Source organism: Pleuronectes platessa, chromosome 13 (assembly GCF_947347685.1).
Source record: "Pleuronectes platessa chromosome 13, fPlePla1.1, whole genome shotgun sequence".
In the NCBI taxonomy this organism is placed as follows: domain Eukaryota; kingdom Metazoa; phylum Chordata; class Actinopteri; order Pleuronectiformes; family Pleuronectidae; genus Pleuronectes; species Pleuronectes platessa.
In genome coordinates, this window is record NC_070638.1 from 17,942,173 (window position 1) to 17,963,975 (window position 21,803).

At 42.0% G+C, this 21,803-nt stretch overlaps 1 protein-coding gene across 1 annotated transcript in view; it reads right to left on the bottom strand.

The window, feature by feature from the left end:
- Positions 1–16,311, bottom strand: part of gpr158b (G protein-coupled receptor 158b) — a 66,535-nt gene extending 50,224 nt beyond the window's left edge. Inside the window, exons 1-2 of the mRNA XM_053438903.1 lie at positions 15,461–16,311; positions 7,191–7,296 (exon numbers count right to left, since the gene is read on the bottom strand). Coding sequence (XP_053294878.1) covers positions 7,191–7,296; positions 15,461–16,311 — 957 coding nt within the window. The remainder of the gene's footprint in view (positions 1–7,190; positions 7,297–15,460) is intronic.
- Positions 16,312–21,803: the final 5,492 nt, after the last annotated feature.

Sequence of the window (21,803 nt, forward strand, 5' to 3'; positions counted from 1 at the left end):
GACAAAAGCTGCTAATCAGTTTTTATTAGAACTGTATCGTACAAATATGTATCCCTCTCTTATAGAAATACTGTTGTCACAGTATGCACACAACAAGCACTAAGCAGATTTTATATTGGCTTAGTTGCATTGAACGGGCCCATTTGGAGATAAACCTCGGAGTTACAGCGTCGGCTTTGATGTTACGGTCAGGCTATTGGACATGCCTGTGAATTCATGTTCTGTTATCTTCCTCCCTGCAGAAGAAGGTGATTATGGAGATGAATAAACGGAAAGCCTCCCAGCAAAAAAACCTTGTTTCATTTAAGTGAAACTTTATTTACCTTGATTTGAACTTGGTGTGACACGTGGGTTCCAATACAAACACTAACGGTTCCTTTGATGTAAAAAAAAAAGAAAACACATGAACTCAAGCACACATATGCATCGACAACTGGTGTGCAGATGCTCTGAGTCTTTAAGCACTTCAGCCCGGTGCTCGCTGTAGAACTTCAAATTCCCCCGAGGAGAGACAGAGAGCCTCTGGCAGAACAGAACAGAAACTGGAGAGTGAAACTGAAAAAGACAGGTTATTTTCTGTCTCCGCTGCTCCTCAAGTCACCTTTTTTTACCTGCTCAAGATGAGGCAGCTTTAACCAAACTAGTGAGTTTCTGCTTTCCAGACAAATTCGGTTTGACACAGAAAGTCCAGAATCCATGATATTCCTTCCACTTTGACTGCGAGCACTCTACATAGTGTCTTATTCAGCTGGGAATTTGACTATTTCTACTGAATTTAAACTTTTGTAGCCTAAATCCTCTTCTTCCGCCACAATGTGCCAGAGACGATAAGGACAACAAAAGACACAGTAAAGAAATAAATATTTACATTTGTCCCTTTTCCCCCCACACAGCTATTTTTTCTGCAGCAGACCAGAGGCGGGCCATGTGTGCCCAGGTAATTAATTTTTCCGATTTTTCAGCCAAGCTGCAGGCAGAAATAAAGACATTGCTGCCTTTCCTGAGTCAGACGGTGCTGTCCGTGTCTCCGTAAAGGTGAATCGACAAATTACCTGTGTCCCCTGGAAGAAGCTGCAGCGAGCACAAGCGTGGACACCAATTTGTACAGTGAGGGATGCTGCTGCAGAAAAGGAAGCAGCAGAAGAAGGTGACAAGTTTTTCTCATTAATGACTTTAATGTGTTGGCAGAAAACAGGGAATGACATGTTGACAGATGGAGGGATAATTTCTGGATTGTCTTTCCTCTGAGGTGATAAAGGGATAGTTCACCTAAAAATAAAAGATGCACTCATCATCTACTCTCCACTGTGTGAACAATTGAGGTAAATGGCGACGACTTCTTCGGATTAAAAGAACAACTGAAAAAAAAACTAAAATGCCTCCATACTGCTCCTGTTGTGTCCGTAAACCCTGACATTCATATTCGACTCAAAACAGTGTCATGTTTTCAGCCTGTTGTCTTTCTTCTAGTTCCTGCTGCAGTAACTGCAGCTATCGCGAGCTCTCACCATACTCATGATACCTGATTTCTGGCTAAACTCACAAGTTCTCCTGAGAACTGCAGCGGTAGATAATGAGTGAATTTTCCTTTTTTGGTTGCGCTACCCCTTTAATTGTCTCCCCAAAAAATTACCAGAAGGTAAGAACATAAATTTGGGAGGGTGTGAATAGCCATGGTAACAGAGAGTGTGGAAAAGAGCCGGATAAAAGAGAAGAGGATGTGAGGCTGATTGAGGAGAGGGAGGGAGAGGAGAGACAGAGGGGGTAACCCTACTTGGCTGTCACAGCAGTTTACACTCATTAGACGAGCTGTGCCTTTGAAGCCCTTTATCTCCAGTGGCACGTTTCACAGGACGGAGAGAGAACACACATGCATACATATATATGCAAACATACCTCACATTCGCATTACTGTCTACTTACATTTGAAAAGCACAAACAAAGAGAAAATAGTAAATCTTACTTAGAAGCATCTACTAACAAATCACCCCCACTAATCACTCTCAAATCCTTGTCTAATTATATAAGCAGTGGCTCCTTATGTAAGATACTTTCCCTACGACTGACTATCCATAATGCATGAAGTCTTGTATTTGGTTCGTGGTGACACATGCCGCCTTCCTCCACAGCCTTGCTGTTTCTGGGCAGAGCAGAAGAAAGAAAAAGACGAAGAAGAAGCAGAAGAAAAGAGAGGAAGAAGAAGCTCTATCTGAGCAGAACAATGCTCAACTGTCTACAGCTAAATTCAACCCACAGCTTATAAATAAAGACTACATAGGAGTTTTGTCCTCACTAAAACCAGCTAACTTGTCCAATTTACAGTGCACTTAAATGTTCTATGGTAGAATGTGAAGCACTTTATATGAAATGACTGCTTTTTCTATTGCCCATGCATGTCAACAGATTGTAGAACAACTTAGAAATGAGACCACTCCCAACTTTCTCATTTGCCTGAAGACTAATTTCCATTTTTGGATCAATTTTTTGAAAATCCAATAATGTAGATGTTTGGTACAAGTCTTAATGCAGCAGCTGACATTTCTGAACTGTCACTAAAATCAAGACAAACAGCAATTAATAAAACTGGGTAGTTAAAGCTAACAAATCGTTTAAATGAACTCACCAAGATTAGATTAGTTCAACATCAAAAGCCAATATTATGCGAGCTAGCAAGCTGAGAATTATGTTATGCTTCATGAATCCTATTTCAAACAAGAAGGGTGTTCAGAGAGCACATCCTAATCCTCATATCTCACCATGTTAACAAAAGTGAAAAGATAATAATTCCTGGATCTGCCCATTTATCAGGATTCGCTCCAAATAAATGGACAAAATGTTCTCAGCGTTATGGAACTGTTAGTGTCTGAGATGTGTCTCGCTGGAAAATTGCCTTTAGAACTCAGTGCTGGGAGGCAGGGCGTAGACAGGTCCCAAACAGTTTACTCTATGTCTCTAAGGTCCAAGACATTTGAAAAACTGGGTGGCGAGAAGATTTCACCATAATACTCATGATCTTAATTGAGTAATTTGCAATGTTGTCACTGTGCCGGCACATAATTCACAATTAGAGATCAGGTTGTAATACTCCCTGCACACTCTGCAGAACAGACCATGCTCCGTCACATCACTACAGCCACTCTTGTTATGATCTCTCTCCCGCAGACAGAGCCTCAGGGTGTGTTTTAACTCGATGGGAAAAGCAATAAGCCTTACAATGACTTTCCACAGCCCATTTACCAAAAATGTTATTTTCAGAAATAAGCTGGTTTTTAATGTGGATATTGGAACAAAAAAATATTCTACTTGATCTGGTTTAACAAGTTACAAAATGTATATATTAGTCTTAGTTAAATGGAAAATCATGTGTGGTGTATGGACAGATCCAAAAAATTATTCTGGAAGGATTTTTAGACATTGAATTGACTTAAAATCTGAGGTATTGCCAGAAATAATAAAAAGGATAATGGGCTGGCTGAACACCAGCAATAAGCAACAAGCTGGGAAAAGAAATTCAACGAGTGATGTGCTTTTTTAAATTTTGTACAGCAATGTTATATGCTTAAAAAGATAATATACTGCAGATTACTTTATAATTTTAACACAAAGGTGCTTGCATTTCCACATATTTGAACCTCCAACATTTAAGCCATCCTTAAAAGCTGCTGTTTATTGATATCATTTGCTTTATATTCACTTTCCTTTCTAAGATTACTCTTTGTCACCTAATGTGATACAGTGTGCTTCTCTCCTCTATTCTTATGACAGTGATTTTACAAATACTCAAAACACATGCCCGAAAAACTGTATACTACATTTTACTTACTCAATGTTTTCATGTGATTTTCATGGATGTTAGCCCGATATCAGTCTGTTGGTCCATCAGCAGATAGAGCCCATCAACCATCCTCTCACAACAACTTAGCCTCGGGGGGCAAATGGTCAATATTTATAGGCTTCCAGTGCAGAAGGCAGTTATCCTCATGTTCCTCCACACAAAACAGTAACAGTGGTACTTTTTTGGTGGGGGGAGGGGGGTTTATGGCCACACAAAAGTTTTGCTAGTATGCATATAAATGCATATACAATTTTAAAAAAACTGATAACCAATGCATTTTGATCAAGGTGTTCAGCCTCTTTGGCTCTCCACACACACTTCTTACCTGCAGGCAACCAAAGCCTGCTCATCCATGATTGGCCAAACTAGAAACGGAGACCAAAAGACTTCCAAGCACAAAATCCTGTCCCTCACCCTCGAGTTCTGCATATTCAGATGCAGAATGTGTTTACAGAGATTAGTTAGTCAGTTGTTTGTTCCACCACTTTAGTTCAGAGGGAAATATCTCTAAAACGACTTGATGTATTTCTGTGAAATCTGGAACAGTCCGTTTTTTTCTTTCGCCTCAGCTTCGCACCAATTAGCAAATGTATGCAGGCTAACACGATGAATCAAAGATGTCAAGCTTCATACATCCCGAAAACAAGCTTCGGCGTTTTGAGCAAATCAGCATTTTGAGGTTAGCATTTCACATGTCTGTCCTGTGTAAAGCTTTTTAAAGCATAAACTAAAACACGGCACCTCTGCATTCAAACAAGGGCATGTAACCATGATTATTCTGAAATAAAAATAAAATGTCTACGTTAACACTGCAGGCGGCCTCTTCCAATTGACGGGGTCTTTATGAATTAATCTATAGAAGGACAAGATTAATGACACTTCTACAGATTCATACAGTTTCGTGGTCAATTCTTATTCCCTTTAGCAAAATAATTGTAGTGAATTTATACAAGGAATCACTGAATATCACCTGGACAAATATGGTTCTAGTTCAAGTTCATTTACAACATGCGGATATTTTAAAAGCAAAATAAATAACCTTAATCTGTGTACTTACACAAAGATCACCCACCGAAGATAATTTCAAGCCACCACTTATTCTATTTGCAGCTGTGATGATATATGAAAGATAACAGACTCATATACTAATAAAGATCTGAACCACAGGACAGGACTGTGGCACCAGATGTTTGACCAGACATCCCATTTGAATAAGATGCTCATGGAAACCGGACAAAACAGAAGAAGCAACACAACAGATCAAAACGAACACGGAAACCTCCCGTGTCTCCTTCTGAAGCCCCCCCGCCCCCGTCGCCATCATGACCCACCAGGAGGAGGGAGGAGGTGTGTGTGTGGGGGGGGGGGCACACAGACAAAGAGCATAGTCAATTATTCACCGCATCTTGCTGCAGTCCATTATACTGCATTTATTATACATCATATGGCCAGCGACATGCCATGCAAGCCTGAGCAGCTCCTCTCATCTGCTGGAGTCAGAGACGCCTCCTGCAATACATCCCATAAAACCAACGCAGTGGCACTGACATGGGCGGTACACACAGGCAAGTCCATACACTGATGGAGGCGCGCACACACACACACTGACACACACATGCAAACACAAGTGCAGAACTATGGCCTTGCTCTCTGTCTCTTCCTCTTCCTGTAAGGTGACAAGAACATGATGTGTAGCTGCTGCTGGTTCCATCACAGTGGTCGCAGAGGTAACAAGAATTATCGTCTTGCGGGTCTATTCCTCATGTAACCAGTCACATTGCAGGAAATATGGTCACAACCCCCCCCCCCCCCCCTTGAGTTGATGGCGAGAAAAGTGCTGAACATTATGATGTCCCAAGGAATTTGACCCTCGCCCTTTGGGGTAGAAAATGTCGCCACTTCATTATTTTGTCCCATTAATCATAATTAGCATTTTAATAAGAAAGTAATGGCCAAACACATGTTCTGTGAGGTCACAGGGACCTTTTCACCAGTGGAGATCAGTTCACCCTAGAGTCCATGTGGACATTTGTGCCAGATGTAATGAGTCCCCCCCCCAGGCGTTCCTGTGATATTGTGTTCCTGAGAAAGGAATGAACGTCAGGTCCAAGTGAACTACAAGTCTGACCTTAGATTGAAGTGGACGTTCCACAACCTTAACCATGTTTTTATGACTGTAACCATGGCGACAGTCCTTACGGCACTTATTTTAACCCAAGCCACAACCTTTTAATATTGAGACCATTCCATAAACGTAACCACATGTTCGTTATTCATTAACCGTCAAAATTAAGGGCTGGTACATCAGTTCCCTCTGCATGTTGAAAAGAGTCAAAATGATGGCAGAGGTCCCGGGTGCCTGCTGCAGCACGGGCGTTAACCATCTAGCGGCAGCCTGGGTGCTCTGGGGTGACTGTGTGTAAAAAACTTTCTTGGACCACATCAGACAGTTGTAGACCAATGTGGTTCTTTAGGTTCAGTGTCAATCAGCTTATGCTCTGAACCGTTTTTCTCAGGCCTCTTTCACACCAACCATGTCTGGTCGGGACCTTCAGACTATTCAGTTTAGTCAGAATCAAAGTAATAGGTGTGAAAGGTGCCTTTGAAACATACTAATTTAGTCGAACCATAAGATGTGGCCTCTGTGCGGATCAAACCAAACAATGATTTGGATCGTGCGCCAAGTGGAACCCCCTTTTTTTTTTTTGTCCCGACTGTCTGATTAAGGGACAACATTAAACAATAGAAGACGTAGAACAAACGCGATCGGCTCTTCACCTCCGATGTTAGAAGGTTTTAACGGTTTGAGAACAATAACTTTGTTGGTAATAATACCATAACCATATTACAGTGGCAACGGAAGATTCGGATTAACAGAACTGATTAATTTACTGTATCCTTTCAAACAGAAACCGCTTTCTTTCTATGCACTCAAAACTGAACAGATACCAACGTCAGACTCACAAAACAATCAATGTCAAGTATAAAAGCAACCCACGGAAGCCATGACAAAAAAAAGTCTTAAGTGACACCAACACTAACCAGATCAACCAACATAAGAAAGTCATGAACCTCGGTTTGGACTTTCAGGTGTAGAAACGTTCTTAGAGTGAGTGAGCAGCTCTAGGACACTTTAATTAAGAATATTACAGAAACCAGTGACTATATCCAACAGTTAAGCCCCTAAACCACTACTGGTGGATGTTATCACAATCTTAATTTCAGGGCTTTAAAGTGGATTTATCTACTTAATAAGCACTGAAAGATCTATTGCTGAACAAATATCTGAATGGAACAGAAACACAGAAAGAGATTCACTTCCTTTGCAATACATCCAATTGACAGAGAGACTCACTTCCATACTGGTGAGATTGCAGCGGTGGGTTCCAGCAAACCAGCCACTGTTGGAGCACTGGTCAATGTCCACGTCCTGCAGGTTCACGTCCACACGAACAACACCTCTGCGCCAGGGAAAGAAGAAGGGAGGAAAGAGGGGGGGAAAGAATGGAGAAAGAAGAGCAGGGAGGGACAGAGAACGGAAGAGTGGAGGGAAACATTGAAATTATGAAGGGATTGAATGAAATTGGGGTAGATACAGAATCAGTAGATTGTGAAAACAATAAGAAGGGAAAAATACCGAAAGAAATTAGATTAATGGGAATGTAAAGAGAGGTGAAACAGAAGAGAAAGGTGAGAAGTGAGAAAATGAGGGGATGTAATTTTGTGGGTGTGAAAAAAAGAAAGAGGGGAAAAGAAATTGCAGGGTTAAGCAAATCAGAGTAGAGGTAGAGGATGAAAGAGGAGGAAGAGGCAGAGGAGGGCAGAGTGAAAGAGAGGAAAATTAAAACGAACAGGAAGAGTGACGCTCAGGGGAAGTGAGGTCAAGGGTGAAATGAATGAAAAGGGAGTGTGGTAATGGACAGAAATTGATGAAATAGATTGAAAGAAATCCAGAATGATGGAGGTGAGTAATGAAGGCAGGGAGGGAGATAAGGGGAAAGAAAGGTGAGACAGAGAAAAGGTTGAAATATTCAAAAAATACTTGAGAAACAAGGTTATGCTATTTTAGAAATGCTATAGTATAGTTTAGTATTTATTTGGTCTAAAAAAAGATGCAACACAATATGAAGTCACGTAAAGCTTCCTGCCTTATTTTTTAGAAAACAAAATTTCCAAACCAACATAGAGTAAACAGTTTGTGTTTACATTGTATCTGCATTCTCTTCATTCTTAAGATGGTGGGCCCAGTAATTCAAATGTAATATGTATTGATATCTCCTGTCAGATCGGATTAAGCCTTGAAACTGGGAACAATGTCTGGATCTGGATTAAATCGACACCATGTTGTATGCAGACCTTTTCCCCTCAGCCGAGCATTTTTTGTGTATTTCTGCATTTGATTGTTTTTCTGTCAGTTTGCAGGATTATGCACGAATGACTGGACAGACTTCAGTGAAAACTTGGTAGAAGGATGGGTCATGGAAGAACCCATAAAGGTTTCTTTAACATTGCAAGTTTGGGTGTTCGGCAAAATTTAAGTTGACTTCTCAGAAAATAATTCATGGAACCTCTGTTACAAAGACAGACATGTTTATGATAGTTAAGAGTGTGTGCAATTTGGTGCAGATCCAAATAAAAAGCCAGACCCAGGCAGAGATATGTGTTACTCTGTTAGTGAATTTCGTATTGTTTGTTGTAAAGCTCTTTGTTACTTGAATTGAAAAGTGCTATACAAAATAAGGTATTATTATTATTAAGTTATTATTCTCTGAGTCAGTTGTGAATCCAGGATTTGTATGTATATGTATATGCCTATATTTAAGTCATTCATGGTTGACTGTTGACTTTATAGCTTTGAGCACAACACATAAAAAAAAAATTCAAATAGTTCAAGCACATTTGTTCTTCAAAAAAGTGTAACATTCTAAATTCTTAGCCAATTGTAATATTTATTTTTGGTATTGTTAGAAAGCGACTAGTTTTTTTTTTTACTTTAGGGGCCAATCAGATTTCAGCTGTGGCCAGTTTCCCCCCCCCCCTGACCCTGCCAATGGATCAACCCCTGGTTTCTAGTTTGTATTTTGTGTAACTGTGACAGTAATGGAGTATATAAAGTAGATATTAGGTCACACGTTAAGTCTTTCAGTCCAGATAGAAGATCATTCTCTCAATCCGTCAATATCAAACATAAATAGCATATAAAAAAACAAATCATCATGGATGAATCAGAGCCTCATTCTGGGAGAGAACAGATGACACTCATAAGGCTCAGATGCTTCCGATAAGTCATCACAGAGCGGGTCATTGCGTCTGGTATAGCGATGTCGTGAAGGACGATACAGGAAAGTGTTGTGCTTCCCACGCGCTGTGGTTCCACTGGCGAGTCGTAAAGGCGAGCGAAGCACCTCTTCAGAACTCAATTTAAGGGCTCAATTGCACATCTTGTTTTGCAGAGAGCGGCGCTGAAGCGTGCCTGCTCAGGTTTGTATGCTGCAGCGAAAGGTCAGATGGGAGGTCTGACCGTTTCATTGTGCTGCTTTTTGTCTCTGCAAATAAACACACTTAATCTAGCCTCATGCTGGCGATTCTATCTTTACACAGCCAATAGCTTATATTGTGATATGTGGTCCCATCTATGGCCCTGGTGAGCCTGGTAATCTTGAGAAGTGTCAATCTAAATCCAATCCAGTGTTGCTTTGAAAAACTGGCGTCTTTTAACCTTGATCGTGATGATTCTACTACCTTAACCATGGGTATATCAGTTCTATTAGTTATAGTTATTATTATAGGAACTTATTATAACCCAACTTGTCATAGACTTATACTAGACCTGGATCCTTCCCTAAGGATCACTAACCGGGCCGTTTTCGTGACTAAACCAAGCAAGAGATTTACTTTGTCACAACATAATTATAATAACACAATCTGTGGCAAATATCCTGCCAATGGGTTGTATCAGAGGGACAAACAACAGCTATGGTCATTAAAGTTAAAGAGACAGTGTACCGAACATGTTGCTTGTAAGATAATATATAAATAGCTAAACAGATTTCACTGACACTTGGTTGACGGATGAGACATGGGTCAGGGAAGAACCCATTACATGTTGGTCCAGGGATGGATCCAGGTATATTATTTTTATTTTCTTTAACATTGTGAGATAGGGTTGGAATTTAATGATAAATACGGTGAGTGTCATTCTTGGTGGATTATCTATTTTCATGGGATTTAAAGGTATAGCGAAGATATTGATGTAATTTATTTTAAGTGTATGTACATAAATACAGTATATGTATATTTGATTGATTATTTATTTAAGCCTCGGAAAAAAACACATTGAGGAGTAAGAACCTCATTTACAATAGGGCCGAAGGTACAATGAACTGTTAATACATTGAGAAAATAAATAAATAATTAAGAATGAAATAAATATGCATATATACATACAGCAACACAAGGGAAAAGGTCACAAACAATCAACCCTGACGATTCAATAAAATACTATAAAATACTATGGTTAAGCCTAACCCAACTAACAGTATATACAGTGCCTTGCATAAGTATTCACCCCCTTTGGACTTTTCTACATTTTGTCATGGTATAACCACAGATTAAAATTTATTTCATCGTGAGTTTATGTAATGGACCAACACAAAATAGTGCATCATTTGGAAGTGGGGGGAAATATTACATGGATTTCACAATTATTTACAAATAAAAATCTGAAAAGTGTTGAGTGCATATGTATTCACCCCCTTTACTGTGAAACCCCTAACAAAGATCTGGTGCGACCAATTGCATTCACAAGTCACATTTGCAAGTCACATAATTAGTAAATAGGGTCCACCTGTCTGCAATTTAATCTCAGTATAAATACACCTGTTCTGTGACGGACTCAGAGTTTGTTGGAGATCATTACTGAACAAACAGCATCATGAAGACCAAGGAGCTCACCAAACAGGTCAGGGATAAAGTTGTGGAGAAATATGAAGCAGGGTTAGGTTATAAAAAAATATCCAGAGCTTTGAACATCTCTCTGAGCACCATAAAATCCATCATAAGAAAATGGAAAGAATATGGCACAACCGCAAACCTACCAAGAGGAGGCCGTCCACCCAAACTGAAGAGTCGGACAAGGAGAAAATTAATCAGAGAAGCAACCAGGAGGCCCATGGTTACTCTGGAGGAGTTGCAGAGATCCACAGCTGAGGGGGGAGAATCTGTCCACAGGACAACTATTAGTCGTCTACTCCACAAATCTGGCCTTTATGGAAGAGTGGCAAGAAGGAAGCCATTGTTGAAAGGGATCCATAAAAAATCCCGTTTGGAGTTTGCCAGAAGCCATGTGGGAGACACAGCAAACATGTGGAAGAAGGTGCTCTGGTCAGATGAGACCAAAATTGAACTTTTTGGCCTCAATGCAAAACGCTATGTGTGGCGAAAACCCAGCACTGCCCATCACCCTGAGCACACCATCCCAACAGTGAAACATGGTGGTGGTAGCATCATGCTGTGGGGATGCTTCTCTTCAGCAGGTACAGAGAAACTGGTCAGAATAGAGGGAAAGATGGATGGAGCCAAATACAGGGAAATCCTTGAAGAAAATCTGATGCAGTCTGCAAAAGACTTGAGACTGGGGCGGAGGTTCATCTTCCAGCAGGACAATGACCCTAAACATACAGCCAGAGCTACAAAGGAATGGTTTGGATTAAAGAATGTTAATGTCTTAAAATGGCCCAGTCAAAGCCCAGACCTCAATCCAATAGAGAATCTATGGCAAGACTTGAAGATTGCGGTTCACAGACGGTCTCCATCCAATCTGACTGAGCTTCATCTTTTTTGCCAAGAAGAATGGACAAACCTTTCCATCTCTAGATGTGCAAAGCTGGTAGAGACATACCCCAAAAGACTTGCAGCTGTAATTGCAGCGAAAGGGGGTTCTACCAAGTATTGACACAGGGGGGTGAATACTTATGCACCCAACAGATGTCAACTTTTTTGTTCTCATTATTGTTTGTGTCACAATAAAATGTATTTTGCACCTCCAAAGTACTATGCATGTTTTGTTGATCAAACGGGAAAAAGTTTATTTAAGTCTATTTGAATTCCAGTTAGTAACAGTACATAATGGGAAAAAGTCCAAGGGGGGTGAATACTTATGCAAGGCACTGTATGCTCTACTACTACAGGGATCACATTGCACCTCTCCTTTTCACATATACATATATATATATATATATATCAATTCTTGTAGACCCAAACATCTCTGCAGGAAGTGGAAGTGGTGCAATTTCTCCTGTGCAGCAGTGAGGCATCACAGATCTAAGTTGGTAAATAAATTGTGTTAAATACTGCTCAGGGATGTGACTGCAATACTACAATGAAGGAAAACCGTCTGGGACTTCAACTAATATGGCTAAATTCAAAGTGCAGATGTAACCCGGTCTAGTGATCTCTGTGCTGTGATTTATTTGATGGAAAAGGCCAGGCCATGAAGGTCTTTGGTGGCGATTTGTGTTTAATCTGACAAAAAGGAGCCAGAGACCAAAAACCCTCCAGTCAATTTTGTACATATGTGGAGCCCTCTCGAGAGCAACAATAGAGAGATGAGAAGTAAAGTGGGTGACAGATTCTTATAAGTAGGTGTGGATGAAAGGGCTGCAGAAACTTTTTCAAACACTCCACATATTTATAGAGGCCTATAGGTGTGTCGAGTAAAGTGTAATTATAAAAAACAATTATTAAAAATATATATTGAAATCACACATATTACTGCTGTATAATCTGCATTATTATCTGTATGTTACACAAAGTATTGAAATGTGTCAGTATTTAGTCATTTATGATTTACCCTGTCCTGGCCTTGTCCTCCACCACGGAACCAGCTGCAGATTCACGCATTCTCTCTCCCTGTCTCTCTCTTTTATTATGGTTTTGTTTTTTGCGGATGATCCTGACACCCCTTGTCTCCATCTGACCACTACAGTTTAATCCAACCTAGGCTGAGGCTGTTGAGGGCTCCAGAGGGATGGTGTCATTAGATATTTTGTGATGTCTCAACATTATTGTGGTTCTTATTGACAGGGTAGTTAGAGCATCACTGGATATACACAGTGTGCCTCAAGGTTTTCTCCCTCCTTAACTCATCACTCTTCTTCACATCTGCAACTATCATTCAAATTTGAAGGCCATTGCTTTTCGTATTCTCCTCTAAATCCGGCCCGGAAGGACAGCGAGAAAAGAGGGAGAAAAGACGAGGAAGTGGATGCCTTAAGGTGGAAGGATGATAAAATGGTGGAACTGAATCCATCATCTACACTGGCTTACGTTTTCCGATCGTAAACCAACGAACTTTCTATTTGTAGAAATGTCCTAACAGGCGTGAGACGGAATAACCCGCCCAAAGTTGCAGACCACGTCAGCATGCATCTGTTTGTGACGCTGCAGCCGACCTTCATACCCAATTAGAGTGTTAATCCTTCTTAAAGGCACGCTGGTCGTAAATAACCACTTTATTATGTTCCCCCTTCACTCACCTGTGGCTCCCTCTTCTGACGTCACAGACGAGGGACAAAGACAGAAATTACTTTTTGATCTTGGAAATGGTAAAAAAATAAAATAATGCCAAGTCAAAGTCTTACTGCATGTTGAAAAGGTTTTCTATATTCTTTTGTCACTGTGTCTTAGGTCAAAGGTCACAGTGACCTGAGTCTGGAGGAAAGAAATGTGTGGACTGAAACTGCTTTGGTTGTTGGAGGCATCCAACTGCAGGCTGGTAATTCTAGTTTAATTAATGATTCAGTCAACAAAAACATGTTTTCCGTTGTAGCATACTGGACTTTACTGTTCATCTTCTGGATTCCTCTCCTCTTTTTGTATTTTAAAACGTGTGAAATAACCCTTCAGTCTGTCCCTTGTAAAAATGAAGTGACAGTTTACAAGTCCTTTGACACTCACTCAAAACCCTCTTGGCTCAGTTTGACTATAGTCGACTAATTAATGACTGATTGATTCACTGGATTCATATAAACGACACCTGCATGACACATCAGATGACTGGCAACAGAGCAGAGCTGCCAACTCTCACATCTGGTTAAACATCTTCATCACAGCATGTTGATAGTTAGACAGGCTACTAGATGTTTGGAGATGAGCAGAACACCACTGACAGATTGCTGCAGCGATGTACAGCAGACAATTAACTCTTGAGCTGTTGCAGCAAATGGGATGTAAGCTAAAAGTGTCGATAAAGATTATAAACGAATAATTCTGTGGTCTCTCTGCAGTAATCTTCGTCAGGCGAACATAAAAATGCCATCAGTGTCCCTGGAGCAGGTGGTGATGCAGCATTTTGCTCAGGGAAACGTCAGTAGCGTGGGTTCTTGCCAACATAGGCTCATGGCGCTTGCACGACTGCTGCCTACAAACCACGGCGCAATAAATGCATCCGAACCTCCAAAATAAGAATTTTGGTTAAAAAAATTGAGTGATTGTCAAGCACAAATCTCTGTTTTTCTAATGTGTCCTGAAGATTGATTAGTGGAGTTATCTTGAACTGCACATCTTGTGTGATACGTCTCCACTTAGATTGATGTGAGAGTCAAGTGCGCATGAAATTCAGAGAGGTCATAAATTGCGGTTGTGGATCTTTCATTGTTTATTCATGATTAAATTGATCTTTTCCAGACACTCTTGGACTGGAGCCTTGAAATACGAGATCTTTCATTGTTTTTATGCACCTACACCCACCCCACACACACAGACACACTGAACACAAAAGCCAGCTCGTGTCAATCCCTTCCCCATACCCTGAGCCTGCAGTGTTCATTCGGCTGCAGGATACAGCAGCAGAGACGCACAGCTGTGCTTTGACAGGTGAGCATATGAAATGAAGCGTGTACCTGTGTCTGTGAAGCAGCTTTTACACCATCTGTTTCCTGCATCAAGCCCTCACTTCAGCAGGATCCATATTTACATTAAATCACACAGTGCATTATTGTCAATCAATATGAGGTACTTCTATTTAATAGCTGTGGCTGAGAGCTGGCTGCGTTAATCACTACAGTGGGATGAATTAAAGGATGGACTTTATCGCCCTTTGGGAAGTTTTTGAGTATATAAACTCAAAAACTACTCATTCTACTTTATTTTAATGCCAATATAATAGCATCAAAAAGTAAGAATGAATTGCAACCTATGTTATTTACTTATATATGCATTTATGTGTGAGCTTCAATGATCTTGCAAGATTCTGTAAATGTCGCCCTTTTGAGTCGAATTTGAATGTCGGGGCTTAGAGACACTTTGATTGTATTGGATTTGGCTGCAACGCTGTTTACCCCTGAAACTCCAAAAGTGTTTTATGGACTCAAACACTAGTTATTCAGAGTATTTCAAAAAAAAATTCAGGATACAGATACACATGAATGATTTTACATAGAATTAAGAGTAATTTAACATTCAAATTGATAAATAATAGATAAATGTTAAATAAGTTTTTGTAGAACACCCTTTTTATGTAATAAATATATTAAATCATATATCTGCATTTTGAAAACAAAACGAATCCAAACATCTTCCCCCCTCCTCTTCCTTTCTCTCTGTTTCAAACCCACACTTTCTCACCTGAACTCCGGAGCAGAGTTGTTCTTCAGTCCATAGAAACCAGCAGACAGGGTCAGGAGCCAGTAGGGCACAAACGCCCCGTGTTCACACTCGAGATACGGGGCCGACCACTTGATCTGGTTCTTGTCCAGAAGGTAACTTCCACTCTCTTTGACTCTTCTGTGCGGCTGCGGTCTCCTGCCGTCCCTGAACTCGTTAAACCAGTCGGACTCCTGGCTCCTGCTCCTCATCTGCCGGTGCGCAGAGCTGGACAGGTCCCGCAGCACCACCTCTTTTTCGGTCCTCGTCGCCTGCAGGAACAAGTGGGGGCCCGGCGTCGGAGCGTCGGTGTGGAAGGTCACCACCGCCCTGTGGATTTTGGGGTCCCCCTCGAGGATGCTCTGCACCAGCGCGTGGTACCAGTGGATGTCCCTGCGCAGGGTTTGCTCCCGGGACCTGTTGGCCTGCAGGATCGCGTTCAAGAAGTTTGTGGCGTGCGCCACGGTGTCCAGGATGCTGTGCAGGGAGTAGTGCGAGGCGACGTGCAGGCCGCCCCGCAGGCTGCTCAGCTCGTACCTCCGAGAACAGTTCACCTGTCTCAGCGCCGAGGGGTCGCCTGTGTGCAGGAAAGCGGTCACCACCCGCGGCAGGTCCTCCTCGATCTTGTGCGCCACCACCGTGCGCTCGGTGGATGGCACTGGGTAGAAGGTCGGCTGGTGGGGCGGCTCCCTGTTGATGTTTTGCGTGCTGAAGACCGGTGGACTCTTTTCGTCCTTTTCGTTGTCGGACCACTCCACATAACCGAAGTTTGATCCCAGAGCAAGCCCTGTGTGCAGGAGCAGCGGGGCCACTAGGAGCAGGAGGGCCACCATGGCGCGTTCTTTACGGGCAGAGAGAAGACAGCGCGGACACTCGGAAAAGAGTTGATCATAACCAAAGCCACTCTCAGGTGTTCCGCTGGTTCACGGCGTGAGACACTTAGAGTCGCACACATAAGACGATGCCCTGGATTTCATACCCATCATCAGGCTAAACACGATGATTGATACCCACTTCTCGTCCAGCGCATCTTCAGAAACCACTACACTTTCTCTCTCCTCTGCTGCGTGTCACAACACCACCATCTAATCCAAACAGCTGCACGGAGATCCAGCGGCGGGTTAACTCAAGATCAGACAACACGGACTCCTCAGCAGTCCATCAGATGCAGCGCCGTTAGAGCCGAGTGTCTCCGTCTTGAGATCCATGTGAGAAGAGTAGGATGACGAGGAACGAAGCAAATTGCCCCCGAAGTTCCGTCCCACCCAATAAAACCGTAATAGGCCAATTGAAGTGTCGCCCACCGGCGTGTGTGGTTGTTTCTCGCTGCCAGTCTGCCGGAGGTGGGCGGAGCGTGGGAAACGACTGGAGCTGTCCGGTGCTGAAAGTAGCGCCCGTAGGAAGAAGAGATGCGAGGGTGGTGGGTGGTGATGATGAAGATTAAGATGGAGGAGCGTGTTTGTCAGACCGAATCATAAGGAAAGCTGGAGGTAACTATAATGGAGACACACATTTGACGATTAGCTGCATGTTGTAATAAAAACCTTACTGTCTTCACTATAACAATAATAGTTGTCAAAGATAATCATAATAATTATTATATCTCATTTGTTTAGCACTTCTCAACACAAAGTTACAAAGTGCTTCATAAATAAAAAAACTAACGTAAAAATATATCAAACAAATAACATAGAAACCAAAAGCGTTAATTCAAGAATTAAAACACTAACTGAGTGATATAATTTTAAGCATTACCACTCTTTAAGCATTGTTCCAGACAAGCAGAGATGTAGACATACTTTCTATTATATATATATATATATATAGATACAGTTACATAGTCATAACAGGCAAGTATGTACAATAAAAGTACAATAATAGTTACATAACATTGTAAGCATTGGTTGTATGTTTGTGTGCGTGTGTGTGTGTGTGTGCGTGCATTCGTCCATCTAGGACATTCTGACATGTCATGACTGACATTCCCCCTACACCACAGATCAGGAGTCAGCCACCAGACTGTAAATGGTCGTTGCTGTGTGCAGCTCGCCCGGGGTGACTCTCAGGCCGTTGCCATGGCAGTGGAAGGTGATGACCACAGAGATCTGCCCGCTGCTCACTGCAGCCAGTGTAGCGGAAGCTATTACCTGGCCCTGCAGCGTCTAAAGCTAAAACGGTAGTGTCCACATCTCCCACACCAATCAGCCCTGTGTAATGATGCAGAGGTCGGACACTCAAAGACGGATGGAAAACCAGTAACAAGACAGATACCGCTGGCAAGAAAGTACCAGTAAATGACATAAATGATTATCAACACTTCCCTATATTTTATACATTGAGGTAAATAACCAAGCAACCTACAGGCTCCATCAGAGAAGATGCATGGTGGAGACGTTGAATCAGGAAAAGAGTTAAAGGGGAGCATAAATGGAAATGAGACGAGACACACTGTATGAAGTAACTTCTCCTGCCCCCCCACACTCCCTCTATTTCATCTTCTTTTACAAGCTGCACTGCCTCCCCTGGCCTGATGAATATTTGATAGTTATTTGCTGCTTCATCTGCATGCTTTACAACTTCGGTCTGTACGACCGCAACAGTGAGCGAGGCTGCTGCACCAGCCGTTCCTTCACCCACGCTCTCTGTTCTCCCCAAGGTTCCTTCAGATTACCCCAGAAAGCAGGGGGAAGGAAAAGACGGTCTTATGCCCTGGGACCAGGGCTCAAATAAGGTTTTGCCTAAGAAAAGTTTACATTACTGTTATGCTTTCAAATGTTACTTTCGAAAAGAAAATCTATTGTCAAATTAACAAGTGTGGTATCTTGTTTTCCTCAATCTTAGGAGTTGGTTGACAGGAAGATCATTTTGATTAGTTATTTGATGTCATAAAAACGGGGATTGACAGCTGAGACGGACAGCTTGCATCGGCAGGACCTTGACACTACAGCTCCATCCCCAGATCACCGTTGTTCAGACTCAAATGACGTCTTTGGCACAAGATCAGCCATCAGACATGACATGTATTCTCCTTGATATTGCAAAGTTCTGAAATAACTTAATCACAACCTGTGAGTGTGTGTGGATATTTGTGAGAGCGAATGTATGCAGGTGAATAATCCTGTGCCTCTCTCAAGGTGAGACACGTCAACCTCACGTGAATCATACTCTCAAATGTCTGAAAGCTCCAACTGAACGATTCCGAAAACACACAGCTAGTGTTGTCTGACCGAAAAGCACTCCCACACTAACCCTGGAGATTCATGGTGAGGGGCGTGTGTATTTGCACACACGAGCGCACACACATACCCACTAAGCAAGCGTGAACAGACGGATGTGAAATCCACTTGTCAGCAGAGAGAAGAGAACCACACGCAAATGAAGGGGTAATGAAGAACTATAGTCTGTCTATAAAATTACACATACACATGCAAATTCAGATTCACACACATACGCATGTTTGTACTTCTATCTTAGTGCGAACACTCATCGACGCAATACATTCCCTAGCCTCTTACCCCAAACTTAACCATCCAAACTAAATTCCTAATGAGCACTCTGAGGGGCACTGCTGCTCAGAGTGCTCATTAGGTATTAAGAGCACTGCTTTTTTTTACTAAACCCTGCCAGTGCCTCTGGTATTAAGTCCATTTATATTCTTTTGCACTATTAATCTGATATTTAATAATTGCAGTCCTGGCTTAGTGTTTCATTGTTTTATTTTTTGACAACACAGTCATTGTGTGTGTGAATTTATTTTATTTTATGATATGTTTACGTTTTTTAATTGTTTTACTTTATTCTACCTATTTTACAACTTCTATAGCTTAACCCAACCCCTTGTGAGCGGGCTTTGGTGCGCGTGAAATCAATGTTCATGTTGCATAAGGTCCTACACACACAAACACACACAAGCACCCTATTTATGTATATTTAAATAGAATGATTGGTGGTTGCTGCCCTCTAGCGTGTATAACCAGGTTATTTCAATGGTTTTGTTGCATTCACAGTAAACACAGGAATAATGGACCACTGGTGTTGTTATTGGGTTTGTTTCTGGGTTTGTTACTGGTCTTTTTACTGGGTTTGTTACTGGGTTTCTAATAATCTCTCTCAATCAAGCAGCAACATCCCAGGCTGAGCGATCAAGCCTATGCGGAAGTGCAAAAAGCTGAAGTTCACTGAGTGGCCACTTGAGGCTTGCTCCAAGAAGGAGTCAATTCCCATTGACTCCCATGTTAATTCTGCTCTGTTAGAATTAAACCTGTTTAGAGCCTGGTTCAAAAAACGGGTTTAGACTCAATCAATGGGATCCTTCTCCATGATCACTGTATGGGCAGTGAATCTTTTTCTAACTCGCTCGTTTAGATAATATAGAGGTTTGAAATAATGCATAACTGTCACTTGATGGTCATGTGACCTCCCCGTTAGCTCGTCACTCCAGCTGTTAGCTTGTTGCCTGCTCGGCCTCACCTGAGCTAACAGGTCACTGGAGCATGGGCTTTACATCAGAAGCACTGAACGGAACCTGAGTCTGTCGAGAAGTTTTCACTCACAAATTCGGAAGCATATTTACGGTTTGTTGTTCGGCTGCTTGTCCTGGTGGAGGAGTCGAAGACGTCTGTGCAGAAATTAAGTGATTATGATCTGATAAAATCTGAATAAGTAAACTTTTATTTTTATCATGTAAAAGTCTGTTAAGGATTTAAAGTTGCAGTGTGTAGAATTTAGTGACATCAAGTGGTGAAGTGTCATGTTGCAGCTGAACATCCCTCAACCAGCATCCCCTTCCAAGCTGTGGTTTATTTACAAAGTATGTAAATATACCGAGGTCCTGAGGTCCAACCCCTCTCATCTGAGAGAACTGGATCACACTAAAGTTCCAGAATCTGTGGTTATCAGATTATCTTCAGGTTTATTTTTTTCAGTCCTACGAAGCTCGTTCACTTTCATTTCGGGGCAAATCACCATGGTAACTTATGATGAACGGCTAACCTGCACCAGAGCAGTAAAGTTGGAGATCAACCCATATAAAAGCTCCGCCCACTGTCCAAAGTGACACTACGTTGTTATGTGGTGCACACTCTCCTTAAAGGGAAGGATAAGGGAAGTTTAAATCAATGTCTGGTTGGTTATGTTGATCTCAGCCGCTAACTCACCCACTGCATCTCAATCTCTCTGCAACACTTGATGGTAAAAGTGTGTGCAGCTCTTAACGTGTTCATTCTGACATGTGAACATGAAGCAGAGAGGAAGCTGCTCCATCTCTGAACAGGACTCAAGTCCCTGCTGCTCTTTATACTGGATGTGCCGCATCACTGACCCACAGCTGATGAAGTGAGTCTCTTTAAACACTGATGTCTTCTTCTACTCAACAGATTGTAGCCGCCATCTTTGTAAAGGTGAGTGTGAAGAGGACAGTGTGTGTGTGGACAGAGGCTGAGCTGTTTCCTTATGATTCACAGAGGCTGAAGCAGCAGGAGCCTGTGTGTGAGGGACTCTGACTGGGCCTTGTTGCTGGGAGGCAGAGTGGAGACAGAGCTGCAGAGGAATCAGAGGAGGTTAGCTGCTCAGAGATCAGCTCCACTGTCATACAGTGTCCAGTCAACCATCCTCCCTGTGTGTTCCTGTGGATGGGACACAGCATCATCAGTGCATCTGCTCAGCCGCTGCTCTGTCCTTTGACACAGTGTCTGCAGACACTCTTGTAATGGAAAATATCACTGACCAGTGTCTAAGGTAGTGGAAATCCCCTTACTAGGTGTCTCACTGCTGTGATACTGTCTACCTGACAGGATGGAACCCTTATTTGGTGATGTTTTTCTTCTAACTGGTACCGGGGACGGAAGGACACAGCAGATAAGACAGAGGATTATCTCATGTCTTTCATTTTTTCTTTTTTTTTCCATATCATGTCTTATGAAACGCCTCTTTGTATAAGTTCCGGCTTCTGTGAACTTGCAGCCAGTTGTTCCATCCTGAGCATCCGTGCTTGTAAACTCTGCAGAGCTTACTATTATAAAGACTCAATGGCAACTCCAGTCTGAGAATTTCATTATTTAAAATCTCAAGATGAATTTCCATCACACTCTCAAGCTCCTCCACCTCCTCCCCTCTTTTATTCTGTCAGATTTTTTTAACACAAACATCTCAGCAGATGAAATATGCAAACTCCACACGAATGACCCCCTCTGAGCGGGGATTAAAACCAGGAACCTTTTTGCTGTTATGGGGACAGTGCCAACCACCACGCAGCCCCAATATCTTGCCCCTCGCGACCGATTGTGTCAGTATATATCCATTTGTGTGTATAACCACATTCTGTGTA